The sequence below is a fragment of the Dipodomys ordii genome, unplaced genomic scaffold (assembly GCF_000151885.1).
Source record: "Dipodomys ordii isolate 6190 unplaced genomic scaffold, Dord_2.0 Scaffold109, whole genome shotgun sequence".
NCBI classification, from domain to species: Eukaryota; Metazoa; Chordata; class Mammalia; order Rodentia; family Heteromyidae; genus Dipodomys; species Dipodomys ordii.
Window position 1 is genome coordinate 574868 of NW_012267325.1, and position 17726 is coordinate 592593.

At 44.5% G+C, this 17726-nt stretch overlaps 1 protein-coding gene across 1 annotated transcript; it reads right to left on the minus strand.

Annotated features, from left to right (window-relative positions):
- Positions 1-4393: 4393 nt before the first annotated feature.
- Positions 4394-17383, minus strand: Prdm14 (PR domain containing 14). Its single transcript, XM_013028442.1, has 7 exons — positions 16711-17383; positions 16023-16076; positions 15764-15921; positions 13434-13701; positions 6858-7060; positions 6289-6390; positions 4394-4621 (listed from the first exon to the last, which is right to left on the minus strand). The coding sequence occupies exons 1-7, from the start codon at positions 17381-17383 to the stop codon at positions 4394-4396; spliced, it is 1686 nt and encodes a 561-aa protein (XP_012883896.1).
- Between the last annotated feature and the right edge of the window lie 343 nt (positions 17384-17726).

The following is a 17726-nucleotide window of genomic DNA, read 5'->3' on the forward strand; positions in this document are numbered from 1 at the left end:
TGCTAGAAATCCAAAATAAAATTTATAAATCTATAAAGAACTGGCTGGGAAGTTGGCTCAGTAGTGGAGTGCTTGCCTTGCATCCATGAGGCCCTGGGTTCAATTCCTTAGCACCACATAAGCAAAAAGAAAAAAGCTGGAAGTGGCACTGTGGCTCAAGTGGTAGAGCGCTAGCCTTGAGCTGAAGAGCTGAGGGACAGAGCCCAGGCCCAGAGTTCAGGCCCCACGACCAGACCCCCCCCCAAAACAAACAAACAAACAAACAAAAAATAACTCTATAAAGAACTTACATAATATTAAAGCATATACCATTTACTCCACATTTTAATGTATCAGTAAAGAATTACAAAATTTCTAATTGATGACTAAAGAGTATGTCAGGAAAATATTTTATCCTGAGATAAGATAGTCATATACAAAATCAGAACCTCCCTAAACTCATCACTAAGCATCTCATTTTAAATTACTGCAATTTATTTCAAGTTACTGAAAATCAACAAAACAATAAGGTAAAAACTTCATCTGTGTATGGAAGCACTACTAACTTCCTGAATATGTATTCTTTTTTTTTTTTTGGTCCAGTCGTGGGGCCTGAACTCTGGGCCTGGGCGCTGTCCCTCAGCTCTTCAGCTCAAGGCTAGCACTCTACTACTTGAGCCATAGCGCCACTTCCGGCTTTTTTCGTATGTGGTGCTGAGGAATCGAACCCAGGGCCTCAGGCATGCAAGGCAAGTGCTCTACCACTGAGCCACCTTCCCAGCCCCGTGAATATGTATTTTTTTAAAATAATTTAGAAAATTTTGCTTTATGATTTCCCATGTTATGGAGATGATAAATAAGAGACACATTTAGCTCTATTTTTCTTTATACTTTCTCTTTCAAAATAATTCTGATCATTTTATTTTACTATTTTCTCTCAACAAGAACTAAAAGATATTTAGCATCATAGTACCCAGCATCCAGTGAAAGCATGTCCTGGTCTTAGGTTTAGTGTTCCTAACAGATCAACACAATCAAAATCTACTCCCCTACCCCCAAGCAATTCTGAAAGTACTTAAACCTGTAGTGTCAAACTTGAACCACCAATAACAGAAGGTCTAAGTCAGGATTTGTTATTTTACCTCTATGATACCGTGAATGGCCGCTGCTCCACGGTTGTCCGATTCCTCACTGGGTACATCCTAAGCTGAACTGATGTTGGCACAGCTGAGTTGTAGGCCTACGTGGGTCCCAAGCAAACACCTGCCTACTTTGAATGTTTTCTTCTAATGTAGCTTTGTGGGCTTTGCCAAATCATCAGGCTACTAAATTTCACCTGTTGCTGTGTTGCAGTCATGAAGGGGGGGAAGGGCAGGAATCAAGTATAGCAGTGGGATTCTCAAATAATAGAGCTGAGCTCCACCTCCAGACTTTCTGACCCACTAGGTAAAGCCAGTGAACCTGCATTTTGAACATGTTTCCGGGTGATAATGATGGTGAAGGAAACATATCTCTTAGAATCATTGAAAGAATATTATCAATAAAATTGGTGCAATTCTTACTAGCTTAAGAGGAAGGAAAAGTTGCCTTGTCTCATTCCTCATAGCACCCACTCTACTATATAAAAATTGCATTATTTTATAGATGAGATCTGCTGTCTTGTTTGTTTGTGCCAGCCCTGAGGCTTGGCAGGGTCTGGGCGCTGTCCAGGGATAGTTCAAAGCTAGTGCTCTACTACTTAAGCCACATCTCTCCTTTCTGGTTATTTGGTGTTTAATTGGAAATAAGAATCTCAGGGACTTTCTTGCCTGGGCTGTCTTTGAATCAGGACCCTCAGATCTCAGCCTCCTGAGTAGCTAAGATTCAAGGTGTGAGTTACTAGTGCCCAGCTCCTATGATAGTTACAAAGTTGGCTTCAACCATCTTTAGAAATATGTGAAATACACATTGTGAAAAAAAACAAGACAGTTGATGCTAAAGTGGTAGAGGATCTTCATAGCAATCACAAAACCCAGATTCAAACACCAGTACTGAAGGAGAAAAAAAAAGACAAAGTAAAACATAAGAGGGGTTGAAAAGATGAGAATAATGATGTAGTTGACTAATGTACATTAAATGCATGAATGAAACTATTACAATTAGAAAACTTTACACAATATACACTAATAAAATACAAAAAGTAATTTGAGCCAAGTGCTAGTTGCTCAAGTTATAATCCTAGTACTCAGGAGACTGAGCTCTGAAGATCACAGTTCAAAGCCAGTCGGGGCAACAAAGTCTGTGAAACTCTTCTCTCCAATTAACTACCCCAAAAAGCTGAAGTGGAACTGTAGTTCAAGTGGTAGAACACTAACCTTGAACAAAAAAGCTCAGGGGCAGGGCCCAGTCCCTGAATTCAAGCTTCAGGTCTGGAACCAAAAAGAAAAAGAAAGAAATGTAGGTGCTCCAGGTAATTACTTGGGAAAAGATATTATGATCTATTTCTTAAACAAAAAACAGTTCATGCTAGCTTTGAGTGAAAAAGCCAAGTGAGGATGTGAGGCCCTGAATTCAAACCCTAGTACTGGTGCATATGCGCGCACGTGCGTGCGCACGCACACACACACACAAATGCACACACATACTTCCTACTATTCAAGTTTGAAGAACAGTTTTTCAATGAGTGAAAAAATGAGAATCACACCAGCTTTACAAACACCTGCTTTACAGTTTGATTAAAAAGTTCAAACTCATACCTATTAAGAAAATGTTTCAAGTAATATATTTTAAACCAGCAGTCAAAGGAAGGCTGCTAATTACCTGATGAGCTTTCCCCTTTTCAAAAGACCATTGTTCCAACTTAATTAACATGAATTAAAACAGAGCACATTCCCATTAGGAAAAATTACTGGACCCTAGTCAAGGCCGTGAATTCCCCAGAGGAAAATCTGTCACTGCTTCTACCTTCACTCCATCTACTGCTCAAAGAGCTGGGACACAGCTGTCAGAGCAGCTGTTCTGGATTGAATTCACTCCCCTCTTGACTATGGGCCATGGACAGGCAGAAGCCAGTCAATGCTCAGGGGGTCAATAGGACCGCAGCTAGGAACGGGCCGCACCCCTGGTTGCTAGCTAGTTTCATAGGAAATACTTGTCTCTTTTTTTAACTTTTTTTTTTAATGTCAGTAGTTGGGCTTGACTGTAGGGCCTCACGCTTTAGCTTTTTCGTTCAAGACTAGTGCTCTACCACTTAAAGCAGGCCTCCTCTTCTGGATTGTTGCCGATTCTTGGGATATAAGAATCTCAATCCACTTTTCTTTCTAGGCTGGCTTTGAAACACAATCTTCAGTTCTCTGCCTCTTGAGTAGCTAGGATTACAAGCATGAGCCATTAGTGCCTGGGCTACTTGTCTCAAATATTTTATGTGAATATTTGAGTTTGTGTTTGCTTGTCTTCACATGGGGTAGAATGGGAGCTAGTTGAAAATGCTCCTTCCAGCTGGGCACCACTGGAATTCCTGTATTCTTTTTTTTTTTGGTTGGTCATGGGGCTTGAACTCTGGGCCTGGCACTGGCTCTGCACTCTTCAGCTCAAGGCGAGCGCTCTAAAGCTTGATCCACAGCACCACTTCTGGTTTTCTAGTGGGTTTTTATTGGAGATAGAAGTCTCACGGACTTTCCTGCCCGGGCTGGCTTTGAACCACGATCCTCAGATCTCAGCCTCCTGAGCAGCTAGGGTTACAGTCATGAGCCACCAGCGCCCGGCTTCCTGTATTCTTAACTTCAGGAGAATTGAGGTTTGTAGCCAACCAGGGCAGAAAAAAAAAATGTGAGACTCCATTTCCAATTAACCAACAGCAAAAAAAGCCTGACTGGAAGTATGACTCGTGGGATAGGACACTAGCCATGCAAGCAAGCCAAGCAAGCTTGCAAAGCCCTGAGTTCAAACGATGGTACTAGCTAAATAATAACAAATAACAATAACAATTTAAAAAATGAAAGACTTAGTTACAATACCACCAAAGCTCTGACTTGATTTTTCGAAACACCATTCTTCCATAAAGCTCAACAGCAGGTGACGACATTGTACAATTGGGGACCCAAGGCAAACTGGAGAAAAGGCCCGGCCTCCTCTAACTTATCACACAATCTGGGGGCGCTTCCCAGGGCTTGTGTGCTGGGAGGCCAAGGTGGGTCTTTGGGTATAGTGAGACGTTAGCCTCCTTTCCCTGACACCCACTCCCTTATACTTTCACTCTTTCTAGATAAGTCCATCCTTGTTAACAACTGTGCAAAGCATTTCTGTAAGAACCACATCCGCAGTCCACATGAGGCCTATTCGTTCACAGGATGTGCCATCACAAGGAAAAGAGAGAGAAAGCAGAAGAAGAGGGGGAAAGGGCGAGTCTGCGTTTGCCACGGCCCCACACGCAGGGCTAGTAGTCTCCATGGAACTTCAGGTGGGTGTAGAACGCTTCTTGATCCGGGAAGGATTTCCCACAGAGGCTGCAGGTGCCACTCTGGTCGTCTTTGTGCGAGCGTCGCACGTGGCTGTCGTGGGCAGCGTGGGAGGCGAACGGTTTGCCGCAGTACTTGCACTTGAAGGGCTTCTCCCCCGAGTGCTGCCTGATGTGTGTGCGGAGGATGCTGGACGCAGTGAATTTCTGCAGAGAACCGAGGGTAGAAGGAAGAGCCAGCTTCCACGGGCTGGTCCCGCGCCTGGATCCTAATGTCACCTTAGGTTTCCTCCCTGCCTCCCCCCCTCCTTTTTTGCTGGCATTGGGGCTTGGGCTCAGGGCCTAGTTCTACATTCTCTCCACTTAGGCTTTTTTGGTTATTAATTGGAGATCAAAGTCTCACAGACTTTCCTTGCCAGTCTGACTTTGAACCACAACCCTCAGATCTCAGGCTCCTGAGCAGCTAGGATTATAGACTTGAGGCACCCATGCTGGGCTCAATTTTTTTTTTTAAAGAAACTCCCAAGGTATTATACCAATTTGCTAGATTTCCAGATCCTTCAAATTTTTTGTAGCTATTCATCGGTCCATGTCTGTAATTCCAGCACATTACTCCCAGCTGAGGATTGTGAGTTCAAAGCCAGTCTAGGCTATATAGTGACATTTCATTTTAAACTTAGGACAAGAAAATGACTTTTATTTGGAGTGAAGTCCAAAGACATTGACAGAAAATGCAAGGTTAAAGTGGTCAAGTGAGCTTGGGTCTGGTCAGCCCACCATCCACCTACCTAGACCTCTCTCATTGCTGGGATTAAAGATGAGAATCACCAAGCTCAGCTTATTGGCTGACATTTCACTAATTTGTGCCTAGGTTATGGGGTCTCACTAACTTTTCCTAGGCTGGTCTGAGACATATTCCTCTAAATCTCTGCCTCCTGAGTAGCTGGGGTTATAGATAGACATCAGCAAGCCGGGCCAAATGTATGTATATGAACTCAAATAGCAACAACACATAGTAATGTGTAGTAATACACTGATATGTAGTAATGGATACACATTGGACAGAACATGTCCATCATCAAAACTGAACCGGAGCTATTTTGCTAATCATCTTTGGTCATGTTATTGTCACTACTTTAGTTCCCCCTTCATTTTAATAATCCAATGTTCCTTGTGACGTAGATTAAATGCCACACTTACAATGTCTCAATCTTCCAATCTAAGTCTTCACGCTTTAAAAAGTGGGAACTGGGCCAGAGAATCCTAGCTAGTTGGGAGGCTAACCTGACAATCGCAGTCCAAAGCCAGCCCAGGCAGGAAAGCCCATGGGACTTTTATCTCCAATTAACCACTCACAAACTGGAAGTAGAGCTATGGCTCAAAGTGGTAGAGCACTAACCTTGAGCCAAAGAGCTCAGGGACAGTGCCCAGGCCCTGAGTTCAAGCCCCACCACTGACCCAACAAAAAGTAGTAATAGGAGTCTAGCATTCCATTAGTGTTTATAGTGTGACATCAACTGACTTATGGAATCCACCCACCCTACATCCCATTACCACGGAGGGACTAAGCAAGAGACAAGCTAATAAGTGGACTTGCTCGAGGCTGCAAAGTTAGGTATGTTTCAGAAGCCAGGCTCAAACTCTAGCCAAGTCTATGCTTTTAAAGTTTTCTTCACAATGTTTACAATCACAAAACCCTGCAAATCTGGGCCAGATCTGACCTGCTTCAGCAAGCTCAGACACATATTGAGTGGCAATAGGGACTGAGCTAGCCACAAACTGAATGCATTGTCAGTTGGGCTTCACGCTTCCAGTTCTGAGCTTGGATGCCAGGGCAGGGCTCCAGGTGGACCCTGGGAGGGCATGCCACGTACCTTCGTGCAGTATACACACTGGTATGGCCTGTCTCCGGAGTGCACCCGCATATGCTTGTTCAGGCTGGAGGACTGAGAGAAACATTTCCCACAGATAGAGCACTAAGGAGGAAAAGAAAGTTACCGCTGAGACCTCACTTTCCTAAGGAAGTCTGTGTTCTACTTTAACTCACCAGGACAAAAGGGAATGTTCATTCTGTGGACTGCTATAAGCAGTGGATTTCCCCAGCCCTGGTTAGGGTCCACTTGTAACAGGAGGAAAAATGTCCAAGGACTCTACTGAAATCTCAGGCTCTGGTCCAGACCCTGCCCAACACTGCTGAATACCAAAGCTGTGATGACATGCAATTCATCCAGCCTTGCTGGGTGGCAGATTGAAGTGTGGAAACTGAGTGGGATCCCCATGTTCCCATGTAGGAGTGGGTCCCACTGTGTGAAATGAGCAGCTGGGTGTCCCCAGCCAGGAAAGTTAGCAGGTTGTCTGTTACCTAACGTCCACTCTGCCTTCCTCACCAGGCTGTAGACCTCAAGCATCATGTAATTGATTCGTGTATTTAGAGAGTGCTCACCAGGTAAGGCCTGTGCTTCTCATGGACATGAAGGACGTGGATCCGGAGCCGGTCCCGTTTTTCAAAGGATCGTTTGCAGAGAGAACAGGGAAATTTTCTGTCCCCCCTGTCCACACATGGGGTGTACTTGAGGTGCTTATCTCTGTAGTATCTGTAAGTAAACACCTTTCCACACCTCTCGCACCTGTAGCCTTCTGCAGACTCTGTCAAAAATGGGGACAGAAGAGCCAGGGGACCCATTAACTACTTCCCCTCCTCCTTTCATTTATTTAAAACATCTTTCTTTACATAAAACCATGAATATATACAGTCAAGGTAGAAATGTAAATAGATCCACATGTGCCCAACACCAACTTGACAATAATCAATTCTCAAACCATTTCATTTTTGTGTCTATGGCTTCTCAATAGAACAATTTTAATTCTAATTCACCATTTGGCTAATACACACCTCAAACTTCAGTCTTTGCAAGATATGGATTTTGTAATAAGTAGGGCTGGGAGCTGGTGGCTCATGCCTGCAATCCTAGCTATTCAGGAGGCTGAGATCTGAGGATCACAGTTCAAAGCCAGTCCAAGCAGGAAAGTCTGTGAGATGCTTATCTCCAGTTAACCATCAGAGAACCATAAGTTGAGCTGTGGCTGAAGTGTAGAGCAGTATCCTTGAGCAAAATAGTTCAGGGACAGCACCCAGGCCTTGAGTTCAAGCCTCACAACTGACTAAAGTATTTCACAATAGTATTGTCATCTCTAACATTTAGTGCCTTAAACAAAACATAGATATGTAAATAGACATGCACATGCTTCTCTATTTATTTCTGGTACTGGGGCATGAACTCAGGGCTTGGGCATTACCCCTTAGCTCTTTCTGCTCAAAGTTGGTACTCTATCACTTGAGCCTCACTTCCTCTTCCAGTTTTTGGCTGGTTATTTGGAAATAAGAGTCTCACAGACTTTTCTGCCGGGGTTTGCTTTCAAGTATAATCCTCAGATCTCAGCCTCTCAAGTAGCTAGGATTACAGGTATGAGGCACCAAGTACCTGACTTTTGTATTTATTGTTTGCTTAAATTAGGATTCAAATTCTACATGTTGTCCATGGCTGTGTTTCTCTTAAACACCTTAATCTATAGGTCTTCTTCTACTAGTTCTCTGAAATGTTTCTGTGGAAGAATTTTTCCCTCCAGCTCAATTAAGAATTAAGAACACTTCCTTCTACCTCCTAGTTTTCCTGAAACAGGCCATTGGGCAAAATTTGGCTCAAATGTTAGAATGTTAAGGGTTGAAATACATTGACTTTCACATTACACAACATTACTGAGATGTTTCCTTTAATTGGAAACACTTATTGGGAACCTGCAGATAAAATCATTCTGGCACTGGGACACAGGGAAGCTGTGGTCAGAAATTTTGATAACTGACAACACACTGGGGATGTTTCACAGGTGGCTAAGGAAACAAAACACCTATTAAAGTGAATACCACCAGAAGACACTGGCCAGGGCCCTACTTGCTTTGTGAAATATGTGACACTCTTGGAATTGGGGACCCCTGCCCAGGGCACTCTATCTCAAGAGTTAGATTTTTTTTAAGTGTTTAGGAAATACTAGCCTTGCTGAATTTGGAGGGTAGAAAGAGGGTTTCTAAGACAAGATTAGTGATTTTCATAAATCGAAACACTAAAACACACAATTCAGAATGAAGGTTCAACTAGTTGGCATTCTATAACTACTTAGGCAGAAAAGGAACAGTGACCCTTTACATTTCTATTTAGGTCTTTGTAAGTTAATTTTAACATTTATTTTTGGTTATAATAATTGTTGTTATTTTGACATAGGGTCTAGCTACTCCAGGCTTGCCTCAAACTCCCTTTCTTTTTTCTTTTTGTCAGTCGTGGGGCTTGAACTCTGGGCCTGGGCACTGTCCCTCAGCTCTTCAGCTCAAGGCTAGCCCTCTACCACTTGAGCCACTGCATCACTAGGGCCTTATGCATGCAAGGCTAGCACTCTACCACTTGAGCCACAGCATCACTTCTGGCTTCTTCTATTTATGTGGTGGTGAGGAATCAAACCCAGGGCCTTATGCATGCAAGGCAAGCACTCTACGACTGAGCTACCTTCCCAGCCCAAATACCCTATCTTTTTGTTTCAACTCCCAAATATTGTGATTACAGGCATGCACTGCTATGCCTAACTTGATGCTTCTTTTTAAATCATGCCTAAAAGCATTCATATTGAGTAGGAAGGTATAGATCAGTGATAGAGCACTCGCCTAGCATATTTGAGGCCCTGGGTTCAGTTTGATCATCAACATGGCAACAAAACAAAATGTTATTCATATTAATAGAAAATGAAGTCATTCATGAGTCTTGCCAATAAATTATATTGATTCAAGTTCCCTTCCACGTACAGTTCAAAATCCATGCCATTCAATAATGATGCAAACATCCAAAGCTGATAGATCAGAAATGGAGCACAGGTAACTGAAAATTGGGTTTTCTTTTTCCATCCTTAGCTTTCATCCAGTTTATTTCTATAATTGTGATCTCAGACACCTGCTCACTATTCCATGTTAGAAAAAGATGATTATTTATTTAACAATTATTCTATTACTAAGTACTTAGAATTTTTCCACTCAAAAGTCAAAACTCTTATCTCCACTTAACCACCAAACATGGAAGTGGGCCTGTGGTTCAAGTGATAAACACCAACTTTGAACAGAAAAGCTAAAGTACGCGGGCTGGGAAGGTGGCTCAGTGGTAGAGCGCTTGCCTTGCATGCCTGAGACCCTGAGTTCGATTCCTCAGCACCACATAAGCAAAAAGAAAAAAGCCGGAAGTGGCACTGTGGCTCAAGTAGTAGAGCACTAGCCTTGAGCTGAAGAGCTGAGGGACAGCGCCCAGGCCCAGAGTTCAGGCCCCACGACTGGACCACCCCCCAAAAAAAAGAAAGAAAAGCTAAAGTACGCTACTGAGGACCTGAGTTCAAACACAAACACATACACAACATACATACATACTTCTGGGTTTCCTTTAGGACTTCCCCCACTTTTTCCTCTCCTTTTTTCTTCTTTATTTTTGAGACAGGGTCTCATTGCATAATCCAGGCTGTCTCACTATGAGCTTATACTGACTAACTCATAGTCCCCTTCTGCCTCTGCCTGTCAAAGTGCCTAAAGTGACTTGGCCAGGATGGACTGTTTTGTTTGTCTGCTTTGCAGTATTGGGGGTCTTGTGCTTACTGGTAAGCACTCTACCACTTAAGCCACACATCTAGCCCTCTGGCTGGGCTATCAAAGATTCTGACATTTTTTAAGATTTATTTATTGTGGGTCAAGGGGCTTGAACTCAGAGCCTAGGTACTTTCCCTGAGCTCTTTTTGCTCAGGACTAGTAGCCTACCACTTTGAGCCATGGCTCTACTTCCAGTTTTCTGGTAGTTAATTGGAGATGTCTCACAGACTTTCCTGCCTGTGCTGGCTTTGAACTGTGATCCTCAGATCTCAGCCTCCTGACTTGCTAGGATTGCAGGCATGAACCACCAGTTCCTAGCTGATTCTGGACATTTTAATAATGTACTAAAATAACTTCTCAAAGACATAGCAGGTTTGTAAATAATATTTCTCAATCCACTTTTCACTTGCATTTCAAAAGTGTTGGTACATTTCTGGACATGACCTTTTTAAAGAGGCTTTCTTGCTGTGATGATGAATGAGATAATACTCCTCCCATCTCTACCTATATCCCATGACCACACCTACACACTGGGGGAACAGGAGGGTAGTCCACCAAGACAATTTTTTTTTTTTTTGTCGGTCGTGGTGCCTGAACCCTGGGCCAGGGCACTGTCCCTCAGCTCTTCAGCTCAAGGCAAGTGTTCTATCACTTGAGCCACAGCACCACTTCTGGCCTTTTCTGTTTATGTGGTGCTGAGGAATCAAACCTAGCGCCTCATGCATGCAAGATAAGCATTCTACCACTGAGCCATTTTCCCAGCCCCACCAAGACAACTTTGACCACCAGAAGAGCGCTTGTGACCTCCTCATGCTTGGTGGGTATTTCTTTGCCTTTGTATCACTGTTGCCTGAGCCTGATTTCCTTCACTCCCCACCCAGAGGACCCCTACTTCATCTTGATTCCTAAGCAGCTTTCTCTTTCTCTTTCTCCAGGAGTCAATGATAGATATTTGGGAACATTTCATGTCCTAAAGAGTATCAGTCAGGCATGAGACATATGTAGACACTCACTGCAGCGTGTGATGAGTTCAATACATACATACGTACACAAACACACACATACACATTAACCTGCTTCCTGGGACTTTTAGTATATCACAAGAATGGGGTGTCCTATTTTATTACACATATGATTGCAATTTACATTTGTCTAGATCAGATTTCCCAACTTTTGAATGTATAAAAAGAGCTGGAGGGGCAGGGAAGGTGGCTCAGTGGTAGAGTGCATGAGGCTCTGGGATCGATTCCTCAGCACCACATAAGCAGAAAAAGCCAGAAGTGGCACTGTGGCTCAAGTGGTAGAGGGATAGCCTTGAGCTGAAGAGCTGAGGGACAGTGTCTAGGCCCAGAGTTCAGGCCCCACGACTGACAAAAAAAAAACTGGAACTGGGCACTCTGGGGCTCAAGCCTGTAAGGTTAGCTACTCAGGAGGCTGAGATCTGAAGATCATTGTTAAACCCAGTCCAGACAGGAAAGCCTATGAGACTCTTACCTCCAATTAGCTACCAAAAAGGCAGAAATGGCACTGTGGCTCAAAGTGGCAGAGCCACTAGCCTTTAGCATAAAAGCTCAGGGAGAGTGCCCAGGCCCTGAGTTCAAACCCCAGGACCAGCACCAAAAAAAAAAAAAAGGGGGAAAGAAAGGAAGAAAAAAAAGAGTAGCATCTCTACAAGATAAACAGTTGTTTATAACCATCTTTACTTTTGTTGTGTCCCAGTACTAGTGCAGTCGCTGAGTTTTTTATTTTTATTTTTTTGGTTGGTCATGGGGCCTGAGCTCTGGGCCTGGGCATTATCCCTCAGTTCTTCAGTTCAAGGCTAGCACTCTATCACTTGAGCTGCAGTGCCACTTCCGGCTTTTCTGCTTATGTGGTGCTGAGGAATTGAAAGGAGGGCCTCATGCATGCAAGGCAAGCACTCTACCACTGAGCCATCTTCTCAGCCTTTTTTTTTTTAACAAAACAAAACAAAAAACCTCAAGGCTAGCACTTTACCAGTTAAGCTACAGCTCCATTTTTTGGCTTTTGGGTAGTTAATTAGAAATAAAGACTCTCATTGACTACTCTCTTGCCCAGGCTGGCTTCAACCACAACTCCTCCTATCTTGGCAGGGTACCCTTAGTAGCTAGGATTGTAGTTATAAGCCACCAGTGCCATGCCTATTAGACCTGTCTTGAAAAAGAAAAAGTCAATGTTTCTCAAGCTTGCCTGACCCTCGGGCTGAGGTTTTAACTCAGTGGTAGAGTGCTTTCCTAGCCTGAAACAGGCCCTAGGTTGGATGACTGACAGTGTTTAAGAATAAATACTGGGCTGGGAAGGCAGCTCAGTGGTAGAGTGCTTGCCTTGCATGCATGAGGCCCTGGGTTCAATTCCTTAGCACCACATAAGCAGAAAAAAACAGAAGTGGTGCTATGACTCAAGTGGTAGAGTGCTAGCCTTGAGCTAAAGAGCTGAGGAACAGAGCCCAGGCCCAGAGTTCAGGCCCTACAACACACACACACACACCTCTGTAACAATAACAACACACACACACACACACACACACACACTTCTCTGTAACAATAACAATTAAAAAAATTAAAAAAAAACCTCACCCAAACTAAAGGGAGGGGGCAAAGAAAGAAAAAAAAAAAACTTCAGCTGGGTGCTGGTGCTAATACCTGTAATCCTAACTACTTGGGATCACGGTTCAAATCAAAGCTAGCTCACACAAGAAAGTATGTGAAGACTCTTATCGCCAATTAACAACACAAAAAGGATTAACCACCCAAAAAGGCCAGAAGTGGAGCTATGACTCAGGTGGAAGAGTGCTAGTCCTGAGTGGAAAGGCTCAGGCACATTGCCACAGCCTGAGTTCAGCTCTAGAACCAGCAAGAGAGAGAGAGAGAGCGAGCAAGCGAGCAAGAGAGAGAGAGAGAGAGAGAGAGATTCTTACTTGATACCCAGCCTATACACAAGGAATCCTTTGAAGCAAAAACTTAAAGCAGTGTTACTGTTTAAGTGATTCCCATCAATATTTTGTATTCTACTTTGTTTTTATTCTTTTTCTTTAATGCCAGTCCCAATCACTACATTGATTTTTCCACCCCACTAAAATGCTGCAACCCACCATTTAAAAAGCTTAGCCTGAGAGAGATGACTCAGAAACTTGCTCACCTAAGCCACAGGTGGCACCCATTTATTTCAGTTTTATTCTCCAGAGGGTTGCAGAGGTAGAAAAGGTATATCCTTATAAAGATGAGGAGACAGCTTCAGTTTGGCTTCCTGCATTAGGACTGGGTGGGTTTAGGAAGAGCCCAGTCCTCCCTTTAGAAGCTCTTGCTGAACGGGGCAAAAGTGAGCACTCACCATCAGATTGCCCAGCCGGCTGGTTGCCCTGCTCAGGGGCCTGAAGGCTCATAGGAATATCCAGGAACTTCTCATAGCAGTTTCCATACCACACGAGGAGCTCCTGGTTCTGGTAGACTTCCTTGCAGCTCTCATAAAATATCTGCCCTTGATGCTGTACTGCCATCAGGTTCTGTTCCTTGGGGAAGCGGGCACAGTTGACATAAGACATCCAGTGTCCAGTACCTTTTCCATCAATAAAGTGGCTCAAGTGACCATCTTCAAAGATCTGAGTAAAATGAGACATGAAGAGGGGGTTTGTTGCTCTGTGGAGACAAGGTCTCACTTAAATAGCCTCAGTCTCCTGAGTGCTGGGATTAGACATGAGCCTATAAGCTGCACATGAAGTTTTGATTTGTGATTTGTTTTCAAACCTATAAACTTATGAAGAACTGATCATTCAAATGTCTTACTTGAATATATTACTTACTTGAATATACTAACTGTATTTCAATAAATCAGATTTTTGTTGTTGTTGTCTCTGTTTTTTTGTGGGTAGCAGGCCTTGAACTCAGGACCTGGGTGCTGTCCCTTAGCTTTTTTCTTTTTTTGGCTCAAGGCTGATCCTCTACCACTTGAGACATATCTCCGCTTTCAGGTTTTGGTGGTTAACTAAAGATAAGAATTTTCAGACTTTCCTGCCTGGGCTGGCTCTGAACCATGATCCTCAGATCCCAGCCTCGAGTGTATCTAGGATTACATCGGTGAGCCACCAGCACCAGGCTAAATCAGATTTCTGAAGTAAGGGAAACAAATTTAATCCCACCACTTAAATGCAACTATTTACTACCTCGGATACTGACAGAGTCATTGCACAATTTCAGTCTAACATTTAATTGAGCTGGAGATGTAGCTTAAGTTGTACAGCATAGAAGAAACCCTGAGTTAAAAACCTCAATAACATTAAAAAGGAAAACAAACATTAAGCTGGGTGCTTGTGCCTTATGCTTATAATCCTAGTTACTCAAGAGGCTGAGATCTGGGGATTTCTGTTCCAAGAGTCTCCAGTTAACAATCCAAAAGCCAGAAATGGAGTCTTGGTTTTCAGGTGGTAGAGTACTAGCCTTATGCATAAAAGCTCAGGGACAGGGCTGAGTTATAAAAAAGTGCTGAGTTATAAAAAAGAAAAAGCTGAGGCTGGGAAGGTGGCTCAGTGGTAGAGCGCTTGCCTTGCATGAATGAGGCCCTGGGTTCGATTCCTCAGCACCAAATAAGCAAAAAGAAAAAGCCAGAAGTGGCACTGTGGCTCAAGTGGTAGAGCGCTAGCCTTGAGCTGAAAAGCTGAGGGACAGCGCCCAGGCCCAGAGTTCAGGCCCCACAACCGAAACCCCTCCCCCCCAAAAAAAAACTACTCATCACCTGACTTATGAAATGGTAACTCCTCAGTACTATACCTTAATATTAATAATAACAATAAAATTATGCTAAAAACACTGATCACAAAACAAAAAATAAATTCTAATGTTTTATTATAGCAACTCTTTATTCTTACCCTCTCCCACCTACCTTGAATTTCTGATAACTTTTCTGTTTCTGTTTACTATTTCTAAAAGTAGAAATTTAGGGTCAAGCTATTTTAAACATTTTAAGGTATCTGGTATATTCTTTTTTTTGGGGGGGTCCGGTCGTGGGGCTTGAACTCTGGGCCTGGGCACTGTCCCTCAGCTCTTCAGCTCAAGGCTAGCGCCCTACCATTTGAGCCACAGTGCCACTTCCAGCTTTTTTCTTTTTGCTTATGTGGTGCTGAGGAATCGAACCCAGGGCCTCAGGCATGCAAGGCAAGCACTCTACCACTGAGCCACCTTCCCAGCCCTCTGGTATATTCTTATAAACATTTTTTTTTCCCCTGTAAATCAGCAAGATGCAATCTCACCAACATGCCCTAGGGCCCTTTGCTAGTTTGGAGAGTATCCATTGAAAAAAGAAGAAAACAACAACAACTCTTGGCTGTAGGGTAGGTTGATGAGGTCCATTGTATGCATGTATGGAAATGTTACAATACCCCCACCCACACAACAATGTATGCAAAAAAAAACCTTTGAAAAAATTCTTGGCTGAAAGGCAAATACCAAAGTCTCAAATTCATTTATATTTCCTTTAGCATACTTTTCAGCACTGTGTAACATTTAAAGCAGTTGCTTTTGTCTATAAATATAATACAATGCGTTGTTTAAATATCTATTCTACCTGATGTGTTCACAGCAGGTGTTCACCTCCCTCTCAGGCCTGGACTCTCCGAGAGAGAAGTCACTGTCCCTCCAGCCACCCTTCCTGACCTTCAGCAAATTTACCTCCCACATCAGAGAGTTGTCCCGGTGGGTCTTGACTTCACTAGCGTTGACCACTTTACCCCGAAAGGGGCCAAACCGGATGCCTTTAGCAATGAAATTGCTGCAGAACACACCAAGATGAGGAATGCTGCCAACCATCGCCTGCATGATGCAGAGACCTAGGGAAAACCAGGGCCAGGCAGAGAAAGAAAAACCAAGTTTAAAAGAACTGGGTATTTGTCTCTGGAAATAAATGCAAGCAAGGAGTGCAACTACCCACCTTCTGGAAGCTGGAGCGAGTCTTTATCCAGAGTTTGGGGAAGATGGCTTGGTCCTAGAAAAACAAAAACCAAAAAAGCAGAGGTACACCTTTTTCATTAGCAATGTAGGATGAAATACTTCCCTGATGCAGTTTCCTCCTTATTCTCCAGTTTTACCACCATTCTGAGTTCCTTTTGAATCTTATCCTTTATTATGTTTTTTCCCCTCCCCTTCTCTGAAGAGAGCTTTTCATATACAATCTCGCACTAGAGACTCAGAAAAAACCCATTCATCGTGCAAGGGTCTGTATGTAATATCTCCACTTTGCAAACTCGAGAAAGCTGAGAATCACAGATACTGCTTGACTGAGGTCAAGGTAAATGGCTAGTCATCTAACTTTGGCACCAGATGTGGATTTTTAGGAAGCTGTCTGGGAGAGATATCCTGCACATCAACAATGCCACCACATCAACCATTTCTTCCATAGGTCTCGATTCTCACTAAAACCAACCCCAGGAATCCTAGGACGTACTTCAGCGAGCAGGGGCTGGGAAGCAGGCAGGACTGAGCAGGGGGCTCTGCCGGAGCTCTCCCCGCCCCCCACTCCCCAGGACATCTTAGGCCCACTTTGAAATGCTACTTCTTCTCAACACTCAGGCGCTGGTTGTCTCCTTTCCCACCCACCTCCCAGACAGAACTCCCTTTACCCGAACTTTCTGTGGGGACCGGGAAGCCTGAAATCGCGTGGTGCAGACGGACTTGGGGCTCTGGATTGGGTGTGACGCCATATAAGACAAAGTGCAGCTCCTCCTGGGTGAACTGGAAGCGAGGACCTGGCAGTTTGTCTTGGTTCAGGGCTTTGGAGGCAGATATCGGCTGGGAGCTCTTCAGTCCCTCGGGTAACAGGGAAGCAACCACAGAAGGAGGCAGAAAGAACGTTTCAGGCCCCCAACACTGGCCACTGTTGCTGAGGCCACCAAAGGAAACCAGATCGTGACTGATGTCACCTGTGCACTCCGTGCTGTTCGGGCAGGGTGGCGCCTCCCTGGGGAGGGGGGGGATTGGGTACCACGTGGACAGCTTGCTGTACCAGGGCAGGTTATAGAAAGGCTCACTCTGCAGAGCCAGCTCGGGGCTCAGCAAGGGAGGCGCCATTCGGAAGGGGAAAGGGGCGGTCGCCTGGGTGGCGGCCACCGAGGACTCTGTCTGCGGGAAAGGCTGCAGGCTCTCCTCGCTCGAGGGTAAGGCGTTCCCGTAGTGGCCGTAGCTTGGGAAAGACGCGTAGTAAGCGGCCAGGTGATGCGGGGTGCTCTGGAACCTTTCGAGCGGGTAGCACGCCTTGTCCTGGAGCTCAGCCTCCGCGGGCTGCTGCAGAGCCATTGCGGGCTGCGCACGGCCGCCTGCGGAGAAGCAAGCCCAGCTGAGTGCGCGGGACCCGGCCGCGCCTCCCCTACCCGAGGAGGCCTCCCGTCGCAGTTGGTTGAATCTAGACTTCCCAACTCGATCCCACAGGAGGAATAAAAATAATAATGTAAAAACTACAAAACGCATCAAAACGAAAATCAGCCTCCGTGCCACGCGATTGCAAGTTTCTACTTCGGAACTTGCGAGGCTCTGGTCGCCCTGGCCTTCCATCTCCAAAGCACCTTCACTAACCAACCTCCCCACTTTCCGCCCCCAGCCCCGCCCCAGCAACCCTTATTTGAGTCCGCCTCGTCCCCGG

Excerpts from the sequence above, each read along its gene's own strand:
- Prdm14 (XM_013028442.1), bottom strand. The coding sequence starts at position 17,383 with ATGGCTCTGCAGCAGCCCGCGGAGGCTGAGCTCCAGGACAAGGCGTGC. Across the intron at positions 16,077-16,710 it reads GGTCCCCACAGAAAGTTCGG|GACCAAGCCATCTTCCCCAA; the intron begins GTAAAGGGAGTT and ends TTGTTTTTCTAG. Across the intron at positions 13,702-15,763 it reads ACAACTCTCTGATGTGGGAG|ATCTTTGAAGATGGTCACTT; the intron begins GTAAATTTGCTG and ends CATTTTACTCAG.